The following is a 23,961-nucleotide window of genomic DNA, read 5'->3' as shown; positions in this document are numbered from 1 at the left end:
GGAAAGGGCCTCTCTGCACCTTTCCCCAAACACCCCTCTCTTCCTCAGAAGGCTTTGGTAAGGTAAGAGTCCGTGAAGACTCTTGGGTTGTTCTTCCTCTTTTCTAGACAGAAGCAACCCAGGGCTGGGGGACCCAGGTGGCATCTTTCCCCAGCAAAAGTAATCACATGTAATTTTACTCTTTGAAGATTAGGGTCCAAAGAGATAAATCCATGCTCGTTAACTCGAGGAGACCCACCAGTCCAGGTGGAAGGAAAACAAACTCTTCCCAGCGTGCGCTGGGTGGGATTAAGGGCCTCCCCACTCTGTCTGCAAATCTCTCTTGGAAATGAACTGACACCTTAATAGCAACTCCCCCCCTCATTGTTTCCTTCACTGCTCTGAATTCTGGCTGATGCAATGGTGGACAGACTGTATGTTATACACTGAGAAAGTTCAGGCTGAAAAATGTTTTGAAAGTATTTGCTTTCGGCTGCTATTCCAAAACTGAAATACTCAGAATTCTCCAAGAGCTGTGACATAAGTTCCTGGCTTGGTTCTTACTTGTGGGGACCCTAGTGGAGACCCTGGCTCTCAGGCTGTTCTGCACCTTCAGATTCAGAGGCTCATAGTAAAATGAGCTGCCGCGGGGTGGTTGGTAGGGATTTAAACGAGGCAGCGAGGACGTGGGGTTCACGACTAAGTGCCTGGGTCACAGTACTGAAGCCATCTCTTGCAGCAGGAACTGAAAGGCTCAGAGGGGCCCGCACAAGGCAAGCAGCACCTGTAGCCTTCACTGTGTGGCTCTGGGGTGCTCGGCCCCGGCCCTCAGGACCAATGGGAAGACTGCTGTCCTGTGTTAAGCACGTCAGCACTGCCATTCCCAACACAGAAGAGGAAACAGAAGCTCAGAGGAATCACCTGTCCAAGGTGGAAGGGGCAGACCCAAGACAGAGATCCAGGTCTCCGGGGCCCTCTGACATCCCCCATAAGACTGACAATACAGGGTGGGGACAGGAAGGTTATAGTGGGATTTCCTCTTCCTGGGTTTCCTGGTAAGTGCTTCCAGTTTAATGATCTCGGGTCCGACATGCCCAGCAGCTGGGAGCCAGGATGAAGAGGGCCTGAAGGGGAAGCCCAGGTTCCTTCCTGCCCCCCCGGATGGACCCCAGGGAGCCTCTGCACAGCAAGAGGCCACGTCTGGGGTCCCTTGGCTTTTCTGAGCCAGCGGCCTATTTTTTTACGGTTGAGTGACAGTCCCGAAGCAACTGCCCCAGGCCCCTCCTCTCAAGGCACACTCAGCTTTCCCGATGCAGATGCAGCAAGAAGCCCGAAGATTGCATCACTCCATTCACTGCCACTGGGAGGCGGGGCAGGGAAGGCGCAGCCAAGGCAGGCAGGCAGGCGGCTGCTCTGCCGCCACCAGCCCCAGGGCAAGCTAGTCCTCTCCTCACAGGGGGGCCCTCGCTTCAGAAGCTACAGCAGCACTGCGGGCACCGAGCACAGCCAGCTCTGGCTGTCACCTCTGTCACCTCGACTCGCCCCACTTGGGGTCTCTCCACGGCAGGGTGAGCAGGGCAGGGCAGGACTCTGAGGCTCCTGGAAGGGGAGATAGCTTGCCCAGAGAGCCCCCTGCCTGTGGGCTCTTCTGCTGCCATGGTCACTGACACAGGGGGCAGGTCTTAGTTGTCGCTAGGGTGAGAAAGAGGCCCCTCCTCTGACACCCCAAGGCCCCTCCACAGATCACAGAGGGCACACACCCTGCCCATTCCAAGGTCCAACTCAGTTGTTCCCGCCAACAAGGGCCGAGCCCCGTACGTGTCAGAGAGCCACTCTGCACTGAGGCGCTCTCTCCCCAAACAGAGGGCCATCTCATGACATTAAAAATGTCCAGACTGTGAACCAGCAACGGGCTGATAGCCCACAGTCTGGAAGGAAAAGGAACCAGGTCACAGAACAAAGGGGACTTTATAATATTTGTTCTTTTCTAATGAGAACCAAAACGCATGATGAAATTTTAATTTTCACTGATTTTGGCCGATGGGTCAACATTTACTCTATTGTTCTCATAGTGTTTCTTTTTAAAAAAAATTTCAAAATGAAATATCTTAAGTAAATAGGTGACTCCATTTGGGACTCAGTGTCTTTTAGCCTTAGAGAAAGCAGTCTTGGGAGGGGTCGGTGGCCTGGGTTTGCAGCCCAGCTTCCCTGCTTTAAGTTCCACCATCTAGACAAGATGCCCACAAGTGGGACAGGGACTGATGGGCACAAGGGCAGGTGCTAGGTGTACAGAGATGCGAGGAGGGATTGCTGCTGTTGTCACCATGGCTACTAACTCACAGCCCCTCCAAGAAGGGAGATGAGGAGAAAGTACTGATACATGGGCCGCACGCAGTTGGGGAGAGAATACAGCCTGCCAGGGCACGGGCCCGCCAGCACCAGCAGGCTGGTAAAGATGGGTGACTACCGGGAGGGCACCTGGCTAGAAGCCAGCCCTCTGCAGGGTTCCCTGCACCAGCACCCCCAGATAAGCATGGATGCGCTCTCCAATGGTGACAGCTGGGACAAAGGAGATAAAGCCCAGAGCCTCTAGGAGAGGAGGCAGCTCCGGGCTGGATGCTGCCGGCTGATTCCACAGCCTTCCTTCCTTCCTTCAGGTCTGCCCACTTCTTCATCCTGATGTGACAGCCCACCCAGCTCGCCAGCAGGGACATCCAGCTCCACCTCAGCAAAGGAGCCAGGCCCCCAGGGCTGCACTGCGAGGGCACCATCCCTCTGCTAAGGGGCTCCTGCCCTCCTTCCCTTGTGGTTCTATTTGAACCCCCATCCTCAAGTTCAGTGTGCCCCAAGGGCCTGAAGTGCTGCCCAGTGAAGGAAGGAAGCCCCCTTAGCTGGGCCTCCTGCTCTTGTCCCCTGACCTCGGGGGACACCTGGTTACAGTTAGAGCCCAGCTGTGAGGTCCAGCTCCAGTGCTGGCCTGACTAGGTGACTCGGTTCAGATTGGTCATCTGCAGACTACAAGGTGAGACCATCCCTGAGGGCTGAGGGCTGAGGGCTAAGGACACTGGCTGGGCACAAACTCAGTGACACACAATGGCTCCTCCCCTGGATCTGTTATTGCTCAAAACCCCTCCCTGATCCTGAGCACGGTGGCCTTGGGGGTCTCTGCTTGCTAGTGTGGCTCAAGACACCCCACTCTCTCTGCTTCCCCATCTGGGTGGTGCTTTCTACGTGAGGTTTGAGAGTCCTTGATAAAAAGGGCCAGTACCTGGGACAGAGGCAGTCTGGGACCTACGAGCAACGCTTCCTCAGCAGAGGTGGGGAACTGGCCAGCAGGGGCTGCGATGCCAGGCGCATGAGCATTGTTTGACCCAGACCTTGTCTGGCAAGCCCTGAGATAAAAAAAAGAATGCCTTCAACCTCTGTGAGTGAAGCTGGCCAGAGACCCAAGCTCAGGCAAATGGCCAGCCTGCTGACTTGGACATCCTGACATTCACCAGGCCCTGGCCTGAGCCCTGGCCTGAGCCCTGGCTACAGGTGGGCTTGTCACCTTCGCTGGGCCCTGAGAAAATGTCCATGCACTGCCAACCCCGACCAGGTGACAAGGCCACCGGCCTCATGCCCAGGATGCACTAAAACCGTGAGCAGCCCAGGTTGCCGAGGGCTCCAGACCTCATCTCTACTGCTGATCACTGAGGGAAAAGGAAGCAGTTCCCAGGAGCAGGGACTTGTTCAGGTGGGACCCTGATCTACCCAGGAGCAAATCAAGAGGCTGCAAACCACAGGTGAGGCGGGACATGAAATCTTGAGCTCCAGGGGGTACACCAGCTTGTGGGCCACTGATTTCTGCAAAAAAGTATCACTACTAGGCCATGACTGGTGTGGCTCAGTGGGCTCGGTGTCATCCCACCAACCGAAAGGTGGCTGTTTGATTCCCAGTCAGGGCACAAACTTGGGTTGCAGGCCAGGTCCTCAGTAGGGACATTCAAGAAGCAATCGATCAATGTTTCAATCAACGTTTCTCTCACACATCAAAGTTTCTCTCCCTCTTTCTCTCTCCCTTCCTCTCTCTAAAAATAAATGAATGAAATCTTTCAAAAAAAAGCAAAACATATTACTAATAGACCAGCATGACATTTTCAAATTCCCCGTGACCAGCCCGAGAACATGTGTTTTCCTAAGGTTTCCATCTTTACCCAGGGCTGGGTTGTGCCCGACCACAGAGTTCATCCCAGCCCAGCGGGCAGGTGTCGGCGAGCATCTGCAACGAGGCCGACACAGTCACTTCCAAACACGCCAGGGACAGCTTAGTCAATTCTGAAATCCACGGACACCTAGTCCTAGGGTGAGCAGGGAACCCCACAAACAGCAACTTCTCTGTTTTACTGGTGTCGTGGGAAGTAAGAATCCCGGAGAAAAGAGAGGGTCCCAAAGGACCCCTAAACGCAAGAACAGACAGAACACACGGGAAGGGAGCCCATCCCCTGGCTCTGAAACCTGAGGGAGTTGTAACGTGGTGTGACCTTAGCCAGGTCACTTAGCATGGCTGAGCCTGTTTCCTCCTGCGGTAAATCAGAAGACTGCAGCCTGCTTTGTGGGTGAGTACTGCCAACACACTGTCTGGCAGCACACTGAGGATTAGTATTCATCGGACTGGTCACTGCCAGTGAGAAGATCTGTTAAGAACAGATGAAGCTGTGTGTGCAGGGGTCTCAGCAGTTAGGAGTCTCCGCCACCGGCATACACGCATGCATCCGTGGACAGAAACCCCATCTCCTCCCCAAACCTTCTGTTCCTCCAGCACTTATGCTAGAAGAAATAAAGAAGAAAAAGAAGAGAAAACCTTCTGTAGTCACTGTACCCGAGGAGTGAGAGGACACAGGTAGTACTTAACCCTCGTTTGACAGTTGGGGTAAAGACAGCTCAGAGAGGTTGTCAAACACGCTGAAAATCACACAGCACGCACCAGGAGAGCAGGGCGAGTATGCTCAGGTCTCCTGGCCACTCAGCCAGGGGCCTCAAACCTGGCTGCCCCCGAGAAGCTCCACCACAGCTCCCTGACCTGTACAGTGCTTCACTTTGCTAGGTCACAGAGGGGACCTGGGCATCAGTCCTAATCAGGTGACTCCACGGTACAGCCAGGGCTAAGACCCACTGAGGGGGGCAAACTCTGTACAGCCCCACCCAACATGAGCATGCCCAAGATACAAGTCTACTGTGCGCCCTCAAAGGGGGCGGGGTGAGGGGGAGACCGTCCCACATATCTGAACCAGGCTGCTGTTTCGATGTAGGGCCTTTTGATGTAGGGCCTTGGACAGGTGTCTGCTGCTCTCTGGGCTGAAGGTTTCTCGTGTGGGACTCACAGAGAGCAGTGACCATGCGTGCCTGCTCCAAGCACCTGGGGCCGCTGGCCAGGCCCCCCAGCTACCCTGCCTGTATGCCCCCTTTAGGTACAGGGCCTGAACTGAGCTATAGAACATGTTCACATGTATCTCCCTCCTGGGGTAAGACCACCCGGGGACAGGGCCCAGTCCCTGTTCTGCTCCAGACCCCGGCCCAATACTCCAGATTAGGGTTTTCATACGGACCTGACAGCGCTGGACTCCACTGAGCCCTGCCCCCCCGCCGGAGAACAGTGAAGGCTGACAGCCCCTCCATCATGTCCTGCAGAGAAACCCCTCCCTCTACCCCTACAGGACACAACGCCCTCGTTTACCTGTGACCAGGCCAGACACAGACCCTCATGTACCTCTGTGTCCCAGCAGTGGTGAGCTGAACTTCCTGTCCCCACCATACATCGAAACAAAATGCTCCTGCCCTGGCTGGTGTGGCTCAGTGGACTGAGCGCCGGTCTTCGAACCAAAGGGTTGTCAATTGGATTCCTAGTCAGGGCACATGCCTGGGTTGCAGGCTGGGTCCCCAGGAGGGGGTGTGCACGGGGGCAACCACACATTGATGTTTCTTTTCCTCCCTCCCACCCCTGTGTCTAAAAATAAATAAAATCTCTAAAAACAAATATAAATAAAGGTGTTTTTTTAAAAAAACAAAATGCTCCTTACCCAAACTCTGGTTTGGCCCCTCCCCTTCCCCAGACCCCTGGACTTGGCCCCCTCGGCCCCAGCCAGTAGACAGCCCCCCTACCCCCCCCCCCGCCAGGAACAGGCTGGCTGGGGGGAAACCTTCCCTACCCTCACCCCCACACAACTCATCCTTTCCCTTAGCCCTGAGGGGGTCTCAACGCCCCCAGACCTATACTATACAGGTGCAAATGCGTAGGGCACCCAGACCCATCAGAAGTGGCTCTGGCCAGGCCCCACCATCTCAGGCCACTGCACCTAAAGGACCTGCAGCCTCCTTTCCACACCTGGAGGAGTCATAGCTCCTGGTCCCCCACGATTCCCCTCACTGGGCACACCTGCTCTGTCACGTTTAATTCCCGGACAGTCCCTCTGACACCTGACCATCCTGGTGGGATGGTCAACTCACACATCCTCCGCAGGCACAACCCCCCCCCCACCCCCCACCCCCGTCCTGGGCTCTGAAACACAGGCCCAGAGAAGCCAAGCACCTGGCCCATGCCCCACAGCCCAAGTCACTCAAAGAGCTTGAGGGACAGAGTCAGGGCCCCGCTCAGGCCTTCTGCATCAGCTCTGGCATCCGGCTGGACCGGGCAGACAGGGTGCCCCAGAAAGGAGCCAGGAGAAGACACAGCCCATGTGAGTGCCGAGGGCTGGGTCCTGTGCTTGGTCGTGGGCAACTCACACAGACCTGAATACCGTGCTGGGCCGGCCATGGGGTCACAGTGGGCCATGGGGCTCATGCCTGCAGGGGATGTCCGTGGTTCTGGATTGGCTACCCTTTGAGCAACTTACAGATGATCAAGTCTCAGCCGCGACAGATGTCAGCCAGCAACCATGGTCAGAGTGACTCAGAGCACGGATTGGGTTGCATGTATCATGCTCGCAGAGCCCCAGTGGGAAGTCGGTGCTAATTCCTCACATAGCAGGCAAAACCCACTGGGGGAGGGGTGGGCTCCATCCTAAGAAATGCCCTGTCTGGGACTTGCCAGTCTCCAGAATAAGGGCAAGAATCAGTACCTGCCAGAACTGAGGGAAGAGCTGGGTGGGGTCCTCCCACCATGATGTAGATGGGACCCCAACCTCTGGTGCCAAAAAGGTGCTGGACTGGGCAGCAGTCCTTTTGGTGGGGACAGGACAGGGCAAAGCCTAGGAGTAGAAACAGGTGCACTCTGGGCCACTCCCCTGGCCACAGTCCTGACAAGGGCCTGGAAGGTGACACCGACCAGGGGTATAGAATCATATGGCCCCCGCAGTCCCCAGCACCTGCTGTGAGTCACGGAAGGAGGGAACAGAAACTGGAGGCCAATGTGGCCACAGGACAGGCCTCATGGCCACTGGACTGCTACAAGCCATGGTGTGGCGATCGGCCCGCCCTGCCCTGGAAGCTCATTCGCCATGTGATTTCGATAGAAAGATGAGACTGGTGTAAGGAGTCTGGCACCCCACAGACGGGGGAGAAGCACTTCCCAGGAACCCAGCACACAGACGAACCTCAGTCCTGCCTGTCCTTGCTCTGCCAGCCAGACATCTGGGCATGGCACCCACCACCCTCCCCACAGACTTGGTCATGTGTCCCCACACTGCTGATGACTAAAGGCAGCTGAGTGTGGAGGTGGGTGCACGGCATACACTCCCAACCCACCTCTGCCTCAATTTCCCCAGCTATAACACGGGAATGACAACACCAATTTTACAGGCTGAGGTGCAGGGTGCAGAACACGTGGGAAGGGGAATCCACGCACACCAGCTGGAAAACGTCAGAACTGCTTCTGATCAGGGCCCCTCCTAGGGGTGGAGGGGGCTTTCAACCTGGCCAGGGTCTTAGGGGTCTGGACACCCTATGGCCACACAGTTTGGAGCGAATGTGCCTGGTACACATCTCCGAGCAGAGCCCGCACATTCCATGGGATTGTCAAAGGGGCCGTGACCCAGGGGGAAAAGGGTTTGAAGGGTTTCCCCACATCCACTACCTCCCTGGGGGTCGAAGTGGGTGGGGAGGGTGGGGGGAGTTCAAACGCTTCTATAAACAATCAGACAGGACTCAGCCCCAGTCCTGAGACTTGGCCTGACTCCCTCCAACAGCCAGACCACGTTCATGTCTGGCAGGCAAGTTGGATTTTAGTGCTAATTACTGGGCTATTGTCTGCACTGAGCTCACAACTTGTGATTCTGGGTTTGCTGGCACCTGGAAACACCCAGGAGCCTTTGCCTAACACATCAAGGGGCTCAGCCCTGGGGGCTGGCAGGCTGCCAAACACCTAGAGCTGGGCCTCACTGTGACAGGTCTGTGACAGGTCTGACTGGAGTCATGAAGACAGCGGTGGACACATTGTCTGGGGTCCCACACCCCTCAGAAGCAGGACCGTCACCTGGAGCTGACAGAAATGGGCCAAGCAGCTGGAAGACTAGGAAATTAGGGGGTGCTGTTACGGTCTCCCCTCCCCAACTCTGGGCATCACCCCAACTGACCAACCTACCTGCAAGGCAGCTGGCTATGGCTCAGATACCAAAGCTGCACCTCATCAATGCCCTCGAGGAGCTGACAGCAGGCTGGCACCACCCCCGCCCCCACCCCTGCCCCGAGGCCAGCAGGGCTGACATATGGGTGCTGAGCATCTCATCCACTCAGACGCCAGCCAGAAACACTGACACGCACCTCTGGCTTTCCTCTCCTTCTCTCTACCCTTTCTCTTCTTCCGCCTGCTCTCTAAAACCGGAAAAGAGGAAGTTCTAGGGCAGCTTGAGATATTACAAGTAAATACCAGACAGAGGACAGTGTGAAGAATGAGCCACAGTCACAGTGTGACTGGGTCCCAAAGTGCAATCGTTAAGCCCACCACGGCCTAGAGTCTTCTCCGACACCCAGGCAGGGCATCGTCAAATCCCTATGTCACATACGTGTGAACTGAGGCTTAGAGGTCCCAGCGAACTTCTCAAAACAGAACCCCGGATCTGCCCACGTGCCGTGTAGGCTCTACCTGACACCAGGAGAAATTACAGGTCATGGGTCCTCAGAGGAACAACAGCTAAGGTTCCCTCACACCCACCCCCTCCCACACTCCACCCAACTAGGATGGAGAAAGAGGAGGGCGAGCAAGCAGGGGTCTGCTGTGGCCACTTCCCTGACACCTACATGTCCTGAGTGGGTGTGAGCAACCACAAGTCAGACAGGCCCCAAGTCTTCTGTACAACTCAACGGGGGGAGAGGTGGACCCATTCCGATTCCTTCTGAGAGCTTCTCCCTTGACATAAAGGACCAATGAGGCCACAGCTCTTTCTGAACCTCAGCCCCTCTCCCATACAAGACCCTGCCCTGGGCTGGCCCTCGTCTGTGCCCCCAGCCCAGGCCCCCAGCAGAGTCCTCTCCAGACACTTTACAGAAAAAGGGGCCTTGGGAGGGATAAACTGATTTTGGCAACTGCTAACAAGTTTTCATTAAGAAGTAAATAATCCATATAAACCTAGTAACAAATCAAATCCCCATGACCATTAAAGAGTTATGAATCTAGCCTCTCACCCTCTTGACTAATGAATAAGATGAAAACACCAGAGCCATGTTATGAATGGACCCACGCCATCATTTCTGTCAGACCTACAAGAAAAAGAATTTTCCCCCATTTATACTGTCCCTAAGATCGTTCTAGGCACCAAAGCCACTTTGCAGCACAATTATTTTTAAGTTTTACAGACTTGGTTAATTATAGAATCATAAGTTTTTTATCTGAAACTGATTTTTATAAATCCTCACTTGAGAATATATTTATTGATTTTAGAGTGAGGAAAGTGGGGAGAGGGTAGAGAGAGACAGACAGACAGACGGACACCTATTACCTCCCGGCCATGCCTCAATCAGGGATCAAACCCACAACCTTGTAGGGATGTCCAAACTTTTGGCGTCTCTGGGCCACACTGGAAGAAGAGCTGTCTTGGGCCACACATTAAATACACTGTGACATGTAACCAAAAAAAACATCTCCTAGTGTTTTAAGTAAGTTCATGATCTTGTGTTGGACCACATTTATAGGCATCCCGGGCTGCATGTGGCCGACTGGCCGCAGGGTGGACACCCCTGGTATGGGATGATGCTCCGGCCAACTGGGCGAGCAGGATAGGTCTCACAGCACAGTTTTTTTTTAACAAGCAGAAGGAAACTGTTGCGGGATATGCCCAGAGGACTGAAAAGCTCAGCCAGCAAAATGAGAACTGTGCTCCAGAACACACTACTGGAAAGAGCAGCGCCAGAGCTGAAGGCCTGCAGGGATGCGCTCCAGGGAGAAAGCGGTGCAGGGCCCCCTTTCTCTTCTTAAGGAAAAAATTCTGAGCCCAGCTTTTGTGCAATAATTACAAAACACTCAGGAGCTTTCTGTGGCTTTTCTGTGGGAACTCTCACTGCCTTCTCGTAAGTCCACTCCTTGGATGACCGTGACCTTTCACTGCACTAGATGAGAACAGCCTTGCCGGCCCGGTAGGCAGAGTCCTATCAGCCTCAGACCAGCCCACGGCTCTCTCCAGACTGAGTAAGGCTCTAGGCTGGTGCTTGCTCTTGCAGAAGACACATCCCTCTGTGTTCCTGAAAATCTTCCCATCAGAAAAAGTCACACACAGACGCACACCCGTGTCACACATCCCCACAGGGGGTTCAAAGAAAACGAGATTTGAAAGCTGATGCACACGGGGAAAACGTCACCTCACCCCTACTGAAAAGGGACCTATTGGCATGACTGGCACCGCTGGGCAGGCAATACCAGGACACAAGCGACCTACAGCGTATCCACTGCAGCCCTCTAGTAGGTATGAGGATTTACCTACTAACCCCAAAAGGTTTAAAAAGGGAACCATTTTTAAAGACTAGAGAGGGGACCCTTAAAGATATGATCAATTTCATTACATTGTGGGCTCAAACATGATCATCGTATCTAACAGCGATGAAAATCAGGCAACTAAAATTCTCCCAAGTACAAAACCCAACAAAGTCGCCTTGCCTTTAGAGGGGCTTTTCCTTAGCCAGTCCAATGCATCATCCCATAAAACCCGCACCTTGAAGTCCACCAGAAGCCAGAGGCTTTCCTGTCTGAGGCACGTCCACGACTGCGGTAACTACTCCTGATTTGGACCAAGGTTTTTAAAGCTGAGATCCACGTCACTGAGACATGCCCCCCCCCCCCCCCCCTCAAAGGCAAATACTGCCCCTTCACCTGGCATGGCTGCCTATCAGAGTTTCGGGACAGCATGTGATCTCAGCAGGCGAACAGCTGTGCAGAGTTCTGCATTCTGGATACGCCATGTCTGGAGCGTGTCTTGGAGTTCTAAGACACCTGCCCCAACCCTGACTGATGTGGTTCAGTTGGTTGAACAACACACGCAAAGCGAAGGGTCACCAGTTGACTTCCGGTCAGAGTGCACTCCTAGGCTGCATGTTTGGTCCCAGTAGTGGGTGTGCAAGAAGGCAACCAATGGACGTTCCTCCCTCCCTCCAGAGAATAAATAAATACATATATTATTTAAAATAAAAAATAAAAACCAGCCCTGGCCGGTGTGGCTCAGTGGATTGAGGGCTGGCCTGCAAACCGAAAGGTCACTGGTTTGATTCCCAGTCAGGGCACGTGCCTGGGTTGTGGGCCTGGTCCCCAGTTAGGGGCAAGCAAGAGGCAACCGATACATGTATCTCACACATGGATATTTCTCTACCTCTGTTTCTCCCTCCCTTCCCCTCTCTCTAAAAGAAAATATATAAAACCTTAAGAGAAATAAAATAAATTAATTCAAAGACACCCGCGCCCATAGCACAGGGAGACTGAGGCAGGGAAGTCAGTGCGCGTGCTCCTCCACAAGCCCAGCAGAACCCGCAGGCAGGGCCAGGCAGCAGCCACTTCCGGTAACTCCACGGCTAGGACTCGAGACCATGCATGTGCTCTGCTATTTCTGTACTTAAATGCATGACTGAGGTTTGGGCAAATCTTCAAATTAGGTGGCAGCCTGAAAGCAGGACACTTCCATCTTGCAAGCCTCCCTCGAGGCTGGCCAAGAGGTAGGTGGGAAAACTGCCCATAGCTGAAAAGAAATGAAAATCACATGGCATTTGGTACAAAGGACTTCTTTTCTGAGGCCCGTGAAGAAAACTGTTTTTGCAGAGCAGTCTGGTTCACTTTCAGGTGAAAAACATACCGGGCCCATGCCCATCAACACACTAACACTGTAGCGTGGAGAAGCTGTTGCAATGAAGGGGAACTCAGCCTGACCGCTGCTGGACCTCCGTGCTAGATCCAAGCCAAAACAGAGATTACCTCCTGCAATCCCCTCAGAGACTATCTGACCCTTTCCCACTGCCTCAGATGTGTTTGTTCCTGGAACAGGTCCTCTGCCCTGCTCTGGGCAAGTACGTAACGTGTTTCCCTTTTATCTGGGGTGGGTCACACCCAAGTTCCCCAATCACCCTGCCCTGTCCTGTACAATTCCTTAGCACTGGCCAAGTGGTACAGATGATAACCACGTTGTCTTGCCAATGCCCAAGATGTACCTCCTATGGGAAGCTCCGTTTCTAAACTCTCTTGTGTAATGATGTTGTCAGCCTTTCTTCCGTCTCTGGTCTCCAGAAAATTTTAGGTAACATGCATCCACCAACACACCAGGACCATGCCACCGACCACTGGGACCAAGACCATCAACACGCTGGGATCATGCCCACAACCTACTAATACCACGTCCACCAACATGCTAGAACCGTGTCTTCTCTGAGAAGCTAGCACAGTGCCCAACTTGGGGCCCCCAAACCTATCCAATACACACAAATTTAATCTACAGTGAAGTACCCTTCTTTCGCTACTTAAAGCAGTCTTCAGGGGATTGGGCACTGCTCCTCACACACAATTGTATTACTGGGGTTTTTTTTGTTTGTTCGTTTTTGGTTTTTTTTTGAGTCAGCCTCTGCTGATTCCCAATAAGCTGGTTTGGAGAGGAGAAATGAATGGGGGGGAAATTTTTAACTACAATGTATCTCCATAAGCAGCACCTGGGGAGCTCAGACAAGAAATTCGGATAGGGTTACCGTGGGGAAGTGGACCACCCCCACGACACGGGGGCAGGAACCCTGCTGTAACCACTGCGGATTTTCCATGGTGACGTGTAAATGAATGGATGAATGAAACGCACGTGGGTTCTGGGACCAGTAACCTTAGCCTAGAACCGAGGGGATGGTCTGGGGATGCAAAATGGCATTGGGGTGCGGGGATGGACCGGATAAGAAGGCAGCCGGGGTTCGGGAGATGGCCCAGGGGTGCGGGATGGCCCGGGGACGCCCCCCTCCCCCATCCCCGCCACCTAGGTCAGGTTCCGTGCCGATACTCACGCACGCAGAGGCAGGCCACGAGTTTAGCGGCCTCCTCGGGCACCGGGCAGGCAGGGAAGAGCGGCTTGAGCAGGTAGGTGGCAAAGACGAGCGCCACAATGTACTGCGAGGAGGGTCGGATGATAAGCAGCTCTATCCAGAGCTTGAGGAAGGCGGGCAGCGAGCCGTAGACCTCCAGCATGTAGGCATAGTCACCGCCGGATTTGGAGATGGTGGTGCCCAGTTCGGCGTAGCAGAGAGCGCCCACGATGGAGAAGACACCACACACGGCCCACACCACCAGCGACAGCCCGGGTGAGCCCGCCTCCTTGAGAACACCGGTAGGCGTCACGAAGATGCCGGAGCCGATGATGGTGCCTACGATGATGGCCACCCCATTGAGCAGCGTAATGCTGCGCTGCAGGGTCACACCCTCGCTCTCCAAGCCACCCGAGCCTTCCGCGCGCCGCGCCTCCAGCATCTGTTCTCGTGCTTGCTGCTCCTCCTCGGCCGCCGCAGGAGCAGCGGACGCGCGCCGCTTCGGGCCCATGACCACCATAGTTCCACGAGGGACAGCTGTCGCCCGACCACGAGGTCCGGGCCCGAAAGGAACCGCCTCAACTCCGCCGCTTTTGTAAATCTCTGACCCCGCCCCGGCCCTGGCCCCGCCCCATTCCGCCCCGCCCCCGCCCCTCCCCTTTCTGCGCTCCGGGAGTCACTCACCACTCAGCCAGCTGTCTGATTACCAGGACTGCCAGCCGGCCCACCGAACTCCGCTTCACAGCTTCGCCCAGGTGCAATCCAGTGACTATGCCCCAGGGATCCTTAAGATAGGTGTGGGCCACACAAGGTTCAGCCCTAGTATAACTGTGGTTCCCAACGCGGCCCCGGGGCCCTTGCTTTCCATCTGGTTCCGATCGTTACTCCGCGGTTGGTCGGTCCCCTGCCCCGCTTGGTCCCAGCCTGGCAGCAGGCGGTGCAGCTGGGACGACCCGGGGCCATACCACAGGAATGGTGGGATTTGAGGTGACTCTGGGGCTCAGAGGAGGCCTGCCTATTCCGTGGAGGGTGCCCAGGCTCAGTGGGGCGCAGGCTTCCTTTCTATGAGTTGCAGTAACACAGTCTCCCACTGTCCTGGGAGGAAGAAGAGGATCAAAACGACCCCTCCTAGGGGAAGCTCGTGGTTCAGCTGGGGCTTGGGGTACTGAGTCAGATTTCAGGAGTGAGCCAGATTTCTGAAGGTATATGCTGAGCTCATTTCTGAGCCCAGAAGTTCCCATTTCTCCCAAGGGGAATCTCCCCGCCCTTGGGAGAAATGGGAAAGAGCGGTATTCAGAGCAGCTTTCAGGGGCACACACTTTGAAAAGCAGTGACAGGCTTTGGGGAAACCAGAAATTTGCATAAGCTCCATTACATTCACAAAGAACCTTGAGTACTCCGCCCAAAAATCTAGCTTGGAAATTCAAGGAATTTTAAAGGCAGGCAGGCTGCAGGCAAAGGGGCTTTGACCTGTTCTTGAAGAATGTGAGAGGCGCCTTAGGTAAGCAGGGCGGTCAGGCAGTCAGAGAGGGGTGCCCGGTCACTGCCAGCCGGGAAGATGTTGGGGTAATAAAACACAGTCTCTCCGCTCTTCTCACTGTCCTTTCAGGGGCTGCGGGGCAGGAGGCTGGCCTGCACAGGCCAAGCGAAGTTACAGAGCCCTTAGTGGGTACCAGGCGCTGTGCTGAGTAAGCCCTTGGAATGCAAATTCTTGTTTCATAGAGTAGGTGCTATTATTAGAGCCGTTTTGTAGAGGAGAAAACAGGCTCAGTGGAGTGATGTAACTTTAACCAGTAAGTGAGCTGGTACCCCCATCCTTCGAATGACCCCAGACCTCTGTGTGTATGGACTTTTACAAGGTGGCAGTCGTTCTGCCACCCTTTTCCTGTAGTTTATTCACCTCCAGACGGCAAGTGTTTTTCACTCATAGCAGCTAAGACTTGGACATCTCAGGATGGACTTTGGTTTCACGAGGAAGGGCATCATTTGGCAAAGCTCTAAGGCCAGGTTCCAAGCACCTTCGCCTAGATTCTCACAGCCAACACCTGCAGGCTGCATCCCCTGTGCTGGCCACTGCACCAGGCCCCAGGCACATGACAGTGAATGCCACCTCCAGTGAGAGAGAGAGGCAATCAACAACCACACACAGAAATGTAAAATTACAGCTGTGATAGCTAAAGGGGCTACAAGGGCCCAGAGAGCCCATCAGAAGGAACCTGCTTTCCTGGAGTGAAAATTAACAAGAGAGAGGGAGAGAACACAGGCACACGTGGAATGCCTCGGTGCCTCTCCTCCAGGACCCCTGGGAAGTTGCAGGAGATCGTAACTGCTGAAGGGGTGACAACATCCCCAGACAATTTTCAAGATCTCACAGGATCCCAAGATCCCAAGATCCCACTACTTCCCACCGCTGTCGACTGCTTTCATATAATGTCCCAGATTTCCTCCTGCAAATTTGCTTTGATTTACACGTATTTTGACTTCCAGAATCTCCTCCTTGCCCTAGATCGAAGACTAAAATCTGAGGAAAGAGTGCCATCTACTGGTGATCAGTAAGGAGGATTTTAGTTCAGACAGATTCTCAGCACTAGCAAATAATTTATTGGAAGTTGTGTCATTTGTTCTCAGCGAGGCTGGAGAGGAGAATATCGTGAATATTTCTGTAGGAGAAAATCTGGGAGTTTCTGTTGAAAGCTTTAAAACCACGTGTCCTATCTAGCCAGTAATTTCACTGTTAGGAATTTCTCTAAGGACGTAAGAAGTGTGCTGTGTTTTGGCTGTGTGCATGGCTGCTTATTACAGCTTTACAATGTAATAGCCAACATTGGAAATAAACCAAACATCCAACCGATTTGCTTTGGTAAATGTGGCTATAGCCACATGGTAGAAGACAGTATAATCATTAAAAATCAAGATGTAAAATAATCTTGGCTGAAAAAATATGTTCATTATATATTAGGAGTGAAACAACGGGCTGTAACACCCCAAGGCCCCATTTGGTGGACTCTTGGGAGGCTTCGGCCAAGCTAGGATCCCACGTCCATTTTTTTGAGATCTGGGAAAGCTGCCATTTTGTGGGAACGAGCAGTACTTCTTAAGTATAGGGTGTAACTTGGCCTTCTAAGGAGGCATGTTTCATCTTGGGACAGGAAGGCTTGGCTTTGAGGAAGCTGAGCCGCCCTGGAGGAAAATGTCTATTGCACTTCAGTCACGCAGAGCTGCATCTGGAGGGGTCGTTGAGTGGAGTCCCAGGGGCTCTGGGGTCACCTGAGGAGAGGAGACCTGCCACAGACCCTCCAGCTGCCAGGAGACAGGTTGGAGTTTGGGCCAGAGGAGTGGGTGCCCTTCAAGCTTTTTCTGCCCACTCTCTGAGTGCTCACCAAGTATCTCCACACTGTCAGTGATCTTCAGATTCCCGAGGGCATAAGGTGGGCCCATAGGAAACGGGGAGTGGGGAAAAGGGTGGAGATGGTCCCAAGGTACAAACTCCCAGTTACATACAAGATAAGTAAGCCCTGGGCACGTAGTGTACAGCATGGTGACCATGCAGTTAAAAACACTGTAGTGTATGTTTGAAAGTTGCTAGGAGGGAATATCTTAAAAGTTCTCATCACAAGAAAAAACCAAAGTGATAGATGTTAACTAGACTTACCATTTTGCACTATAAACAAATATGAAATCATTAGGTTTGTATACCTTAAATTAACACAATTTTATAAGTCAGTTATGTCTCAAGAAAACTACAAGGAGGGGGATTTCTGTGGTAGCAGTAGCAACCATGGGCTTGGAGTTAGGCTTTTTGAGTTCTCACCTGGGCCTCACTGCACACCAGCTAAAAAGGAAGCTGGGCAAACCCTAGTCTTTGGGCCTCAGTTTCACCTGCTATGAAATGGGAAGAGTAGCACCTACTACAAATGAACTTACACATGTAAAGCATCTATCTCAAAAGAACTCAATAAATAGTAGCCAGCAGTGGCAGTAACAGTGTCTATAAAGTGGCTACGAAATTGACTAAGTATATACCAAAGTGGTAATAGCAGCCATCTCCAGGTGGAGGCGGGTTACGTACAGCACGTCCTCCAGTAACATTGTTTTCTTTTAACACTGATGAGATGCCCTAGGAACTTCGCTCTTGTTTGTATCAGTCAGCTGATGGTGAAACTGGGTTCGCTTCTGGTTGCAGAGCCTGTGGACGACTTACCATGTGATGTGGGGACTTGCTCTGTGACATTGTTCTTTTTTGTATTTTCCTGTTGTTTCTAAACTTTGTATGAGCATATATTCCCTTTACATCGTTAATCTGAAGGGAAATCCACCCACAGAATACAAGAGCCGCCTTGTGGTTCTGGCTCCCTTTCCGCTGGAGCTGCGCATTACTCTCCCCACCATGGTTTGTGGCTCTTCCTTGGAGAAAGGGGGACCCCACGGAAAGTCTCCCTCCTGGTCCTCTGGCTTAGTTCCTGACTGCTGTTTGTAGGGAGGAGGAAACTCTGATGTTGGGGCCTTGTTAGAGAAAAAGTTTGGCCCCCTTGCCCAACGAGAGTTGAATGGCCCTATAAATCTTTAGAATCAGCAGAAATGGATTGAGTTTCACAAATATTCCAAATAAAAGTCATCTCCAGGTATGTTTCTCTTAAAGCAGGCCTGTTGTTTCTGCAGGTAGACAAAAGTTACAAAACACATTAGAGTGGTTTTCTGCCTGCAGACAGACCCTTTGCTCTGAGAGACAGTGGGCTCGCTTTGTCCGAAAGGGTTTAAAAGCCTTGCTTCCTGTCCTGCATTGTACTAGTTTGTCAACCTTGAAAATAAAACAGCTAGTTATTTTACCAGCAAAAAGGAATTTGTTTGGGAACAGCAGAGGAATGCAATTCAGGACATGCCAACCGCAGACAAGCCCACAGAACAGAGGAGGGGAGCTTTTTTTTTGGATGGAGAAACAGGAAGAAGTTGAGAGGAGTGGGTATGAGCAAAAGTCCGTTGGAGGAAAGCGAGAGCTCAGGGTGACGGTTGTTTCTCANTGAAAATAAAACAGCTAGTTATTTTACCAGCAAAAACGAGTTTGTTTGGGAACAGCAGAGGAATGCAATTCAGGACATGCCAACCGCAGACAAGCCCACAGAACAGAGGAGGGGAGCTTTTTTTTTGGATGGAGAAACAGGAAGAAGTTGAGAGGAGTGGGTATGAGCAAAAGTCCGTTGGAGGAAAGCGAGAGCTCAGGGTGACGGTTGTTTCTCATTGGCTTGGCTGTTGCTAGGTGAGGAGAAAATCTTCCTCCTCTCTGGATCTGAGAAATAAGCTTCTTTCTGTCCCAGTTCGGAAGTGAGTTGTGATGAGTGGTACAATACCTGTGTGAGAGCTTCCACTTCAGGGGACTCCACTTCGAAAGAGGTTTTCCTTTGTTTATTTCCACATGTTCGTCATCAACCCTGCGTTTACAGCTGACGTAGACTGCATTTACCCAAATGCATGCAGACCGGCTAGTGGCCTGGCTTTAGAAGGAAGCTCTAGCAGTGTGACCATGTGTCAGCCTGTGCTTCGGCTTCTACCTCTCTGTACGACGGGAAGTAATAGTACTTGTTTGAGGTTTGAATGAAATAAGGCAGATACAATAGCTCACAGAGAGGTTCACAGCTTGCCCCCTCTAACTGGGTTAAACCTGTGTCATTGTTCCGTCTCCTCAGCAGGAAGAGACGGAGCAGCAAGGTGGTAGAGAGTTGGAAAGGGAGTAAGGGAGACAACTCTTTGTTTCTGCAATAGAGTTTTCCTGATGCTCAAGGTTGGGGTTTTAATCACCCCCAGAAATTCAAGAGTGATGGCTTGAGTGTTTATAACCCTTTTAGACCCTTGCTCTTCTTTTGAACTCATTCTTTTCCCCAGAAAGTATGTGCCTGAAAAATCGCAGATATGGAAGCTTGCCCCCATAATGGGGCTGCCCTGACGGGTTTGTTCTGAGCCATACGGGAGAGATGTTTGTGTTCTTTTCACATAGCAAGTGTCCTTTTTTCTTCTGCAAATTTATTTTAGAAAGCCATGCTTTTATTGTGCTCAGCTGCTCGTATTTCCTGTCTGCATGCTTGAAAAGGTGGGACCGCCCTTAGCAACATCCAAAATTAGGCTCCGGGTCCCAGCCGACGTGGGTGTCTCGAGTGGGGGTCAAGAACAAGTGTTCCTGGAACATACCACTCTGGCACGCAGATTATTTCCAACTGAAATCAGTGAAAGCCCACCCAACCCAAAAAGAATTTTTTACTCCCCCTCTTCCTTAAAGCAATTCAGGTAGGAAAACCTGCTTCGGGAAGGGAGCCCTGGCATCAGCAAGCACCTTAAGCATTCCACCCTAGGGTTAGTCAGGAAGACTCCAAGTGTGTTCGCATCAGCCCCGTGCCCTTGGGCCAGAGTTGCCTAGCAAAAACTTACCTGCTGTGTGAGTTCAGGTTTTCCTCTAGACGCGGCAGGTTGCCCATCCTCACTTCTGAAATCTGACACCCTTTCCTCCCTTTTTTGCGTTGTTCAAAATGTCATATATATCTGAGGAGGTCTCATTGTCTTTGAAATGTTCATGCTTGTGCAAATTTCCGGTGTACGCTTATTAAAAATTTCACTTTCTCTTGTTAATCCACTGTGTGTTGTTTGAATCATTCGTCCAGCCGGAACTAAAGTGGTGAGCGGAGAGTGTCCTCAGCCGCGCCAGCCAGGAGCACTGCAGGCTGGGAGGCCTCTCCACTGAGACAACTGTGGCCCTCTGCCCTGTCACTCACTCCCTCTGCTCTTTTTCTGCAGGGTTCCATCGAAAAGAGAAGTGGCGAGAGTCCTTTTTCTCTCTTCTAAATTTAGATTGGCAGAAACTATTTATGAAGCTAGTTCTTGGGCCTCTTGACTCTTGGGTTTTCTTTATCGATCCTTTTCTAGAGAGATGGTTTTTTTTTCCTCCCCGTGTCTATGCCTTTTATGTTGTTTGTCATGAGAAGGAAAATAATACAGGGTGCAGCCAAGAGGGCCCCCCCAAAAAACATTTGGAATGGTGTCCAGAACTCAAAGTGTATAGAAATTATTGGAGAGATATAGAAGATGTTCTCACTCCTTCCCCCACAGGTGTGAGTAGGGGGAAGGGACACAGGGAGCAGGAACATGCAGGGCTGTTTTGTACAGCCACAGCCTTGCAGCTAATCCATGGCCTGGTCATTTAACATATCTATAACCTTTGGCGGGTCACTTGGATATGTTAAATGGCTGTGGCCAGGCTTGGAGCCAGGGGGATGAAGTCACTCTCCCTCCCAAGCTGTAACTGGGGGGCAGGTCCCCCGAGTCACAGCGCCTGCATGGGAGCTTGGAGAAGATTGGCTCCAGGACATGGGGCCATACCCGCCCAGACTAACAATGGCAGCCCAGTAAACTTGTAATAATACAGAAATACTTGCAGGTGTAACTGATCGTGGGAGGAGTCGGAAATAGGGGTACAGAGAAAGGTGGGCATGGGGGGATTTAAACCCAATCATGGCAGCCATTAGAGAGAGAGAGCTACTCAGTTTCAACAGAGTTAAGACCCCCTCTTGCCCAGGTGAAAAGGGAAAACCACGCAGTTTCAGCAGAGTAAGTGTCCCCTGTTGGCCAAGGGAAAGGGAGAGCCATGTGGCTTTAGCAGAGTGAGGACCGCCTCTTGGCCAGGTGAGGGGGAGAGCCACGCTGTTTTGGAAGGAGGTAGACCCCTGTAGCCAGAAAGGGAGAGCCACGCGTTTTCAGCAGAGTGAAAGGGAAAACCACACATCTTTGCCAGAATGGAGATCCCTGCAGCCAGGTGAAGAAGAAAGCCACACGCTTTTGGTCAGAGTGCAGACCCCTGCAGCTCTGGTAGAAGAGGCCCACGTAGCTTTGAGGTGCTCCCTTTGGTGCGTGGCCTGGGAAGCAGGAGAGACTTTGCCTGGAAAAATGGGTACAAAGAACTCTTGCCAGTGGACCGTGAGAAGGTGCCACATGACTTTGGATTAACTGGAGATCCTGTCTTGGACGGTCAACACAGCCGACGATACAACCAGCCTGGAAAAATGGGCATGTGCTTCTTTTCCTGAGATACGGTACCCAAATTAGAGCAGGGGGGGAAGGAAGCGCTGTGGGCGTCTGTGGGTATCCCAAAGGACTTTGATATTTTATGGGGACATTGGGTCACTACTTTAAGTATGTACAGCTTTAAATAAACCTTTCCTTTCCTTTTCACAAATCTCTGGCATTGAGAGATGTCTTTCCAATTGGCGGTGGACAGATGAGCCCAGTAGGTATTAGTATACCGTCCTTGGGAGGGGCCCCTGTTTTCTGTAGCAGTTTTTGGCATCCCTCGGTGGGCCAAGTATTGCTCCCCCCACCCCCGCCTTGGACCTCTGTTCAGTAACAGAAATGCCACCGGAAGAGCACAGGCAGAGACGCCTGAAAGCCTGTGTTCAAGCTGGCCTCCCAGACCAGGGAGTTAACCAGTTCTCCCAGACTAATACCTTTCAGACAAACTTTGCTGTGAGTCCCTACAAAAACTGGATGAGATGGGGTGTTTTTTCCCCATCTTGTTCTATGTCCTAAGACCTGGGCTTGGTAGTAACCAGTGAAAATATTCTCTCCACCCTCCAGAAGGTACACTTACTGGTGCACCTGGTGGACAGTGGAAAACAGTAGGGCTCTGAGTGCCCCTTTGTCCAGCTGTGCCATCTTTCAGGGGAGTTTTTCTTGAGGAATCCCAGGCCCTTAGGGGCCTGTATTGTCTAAACCAAGGGGTTTAGACAACACAGGGGTCTACAGGGGTCTACATCCATCCAAAACAGCATGACCTGTGTTGTTAATTGTTAGTGCTGGGAAAATCTCATTCCACCAGTGCCTGCCCTGGGCCACAAGTTAGCAGGTTTGTGGCTGGAGGGTCTCACATGTTCTGGGAGACCCGAAACACTGCATCCACAACTACACCATCCTTGTAGCCTAGGTAACGAAGGTCTGTGCTTTCTTTGCTTTTCTTTGGGAGTAAATTTTTAGATCACAGGGCCTACACTGTGAGCCCACTCCAGGGACACCTTTAATGTGCATGGTAGAAATTTACTGTAAGCCTGGGAAGGTAACCTCAGGTCTTTCCATTAAAAGGCTTATTGGAATGAGTGGATATTGGAATAAATATACTGATGAGGACCCAATCCGTAAATGACCAGAAGGCAGATATTTGAATTACAGAAACTTCTTTTTTAAAAAATATTTTATTTCTATTTATTTTTAGAGAGAGGGGAAGGGGAGCAAAAAGGGAGATAAACATAAATGTGTGAGAGAAATATCAATTGGTTGCTTCTTGCAGATCCCCAACTGGGGACCTGGTCTGTAACCCAAGCATGTACTCTTGACTGGGAATCGAACTGGCGACCTTTCAGTTTGCAGTCCAGTGCTCAATCCACTGAACTACACCAGCTGGGACTGAATTAGAGAAACTTCTATATTTAGAATGAATTTTAGAAAGTTCTCCTAATAAGCAACTGCCTTGTTGGTGTTTGTGAGAAGATCAGCGTGAAAAGAGAACACAAAGAAGCAGGACACCCGGTTTAAAAGAGTCCCTTTCCCCACAACCCCTGCCCCTGGCTATGCAGAAAATCTTCTGGTCTAAATGCCCCCCCCGCAAAACCTAACTCCAGTTCCCCAGTCAGATCTCCCACACCCTAAGTATCCTCCAGCCTCCCCAGAAGACCCCTTAAATGCCCAGCTGCCTGTTTTAATTTCCCTTTTCCCAGAAGATTTACATAGGGTATCCAGGCCTGGCCTCTGAGCTAAGAAGTGGCCAGGTGATTTGTATAAGAGCTGGAAGTCAGGAAAGGCAGACAGGCCCACTTCACTGTCCCCTTTGATGTTCTCTTGTGTCCCAGGCTTCCTAGACAGGCCTGCCCAGCTTCAGCCATTCTTGCCCAACTTTCCTGGTGAATGTGTCCTGTCCCTGCCCCCCCCCCCCCCCAGAACACGTGTCCGCTGGACAAGAGCCAGTCTTTTAACCTACGAAGCCCTCTCACCGTCTCTCTCAGAAGAGCCAACAAAGTTCAGAGGGAATCAGAACGATGCAGAGCCGTGACAGCCCCACGTGCCAGGAGCTGGGCTGGCTGCTGAGGGAGCACTTGCAACCTGTGATGGCTCTGTGCTTGTCAGACAGGCCAGGCTGACGCCCAGGAAGTCGGCTTCACGCTGCCTGTCCCCACCAGAACCCCCAGTAAGTCGAGGCAAGGACTGACTCATCATTGGCGCTTTACTCAGATGGCTCCCAATCTGATAAGGCAGTTGGTTACACCCTGAAAGACTGTCTTACATTTCATTTCAAGTCAACCTTTTTTATAAGGAAAAAAAGTGTAGGTAAGGGGTTTGGAATCCAGGAAAAAAACTAGGTAAGGGAGTTGGAATTCAGGGAAAAGGTTAATCAGATAAAAGCTGCAGCTGGCGGTTTTCCTAGCATCCTTTCATCTGCTCACCAGTGGTTCTTTATCGGTGTTCCGAGCAGCAGACGCCTCCCCCCGCCCCGCCCCCAGCACAAGGGGGTGG

The 23,961-nt window shown here is 52.1% G+C and overlaps 1 protein-coding gene across 1 annotated transcript in view; it reads right to left on the bottom strand.

Moving 5' to 3' along the window:
* The window catches only part of SLC7A5 (solute carrier family 7 member 5), a 37,789-nt gene extending 23,777 nt beyond the window's left edge, over positions 1 to 14,012 (bottom strand). Inside the window, exon 1 of the mRNA XM_037040218.1 lies at positions 13,405 to 14,012. Within this exon, the coding sequence (XP_036896113.1) occupies positions 13,405 to 13,942 (538 nt within the window). The 5' untranslated portion in view covers positions 13,943 to 14,012. The remainder of the gene's footprint in view (positions 1 to 13,404) is intronic.
* Positions 14,013 to 23,961: the final 9,949 nt, after the last annotated feature.

This window comes from Sturnira hondurensis, unplaced genomic scaffold, assembly GCF_014824575.4.
Source record: "Sturnira hondurensis isolate 20B ecotype Veracruz unplaced genomic scaffold, ASM1482457v3 Scaffold0002597, whole genome shotgun sequence".
Taxonomy (NCBI): Eukaryota; Metazoa; Chordata; class Mammalia; order Chiroptera; family Phyllostomidae; genus Sturnira; species Sturnira hondurensis.
The sequence above is the reverse complement of the archived record's forward strand: the minus strand, read 5'-3'. Positions and strand labels throughout refer to the sequence as shown.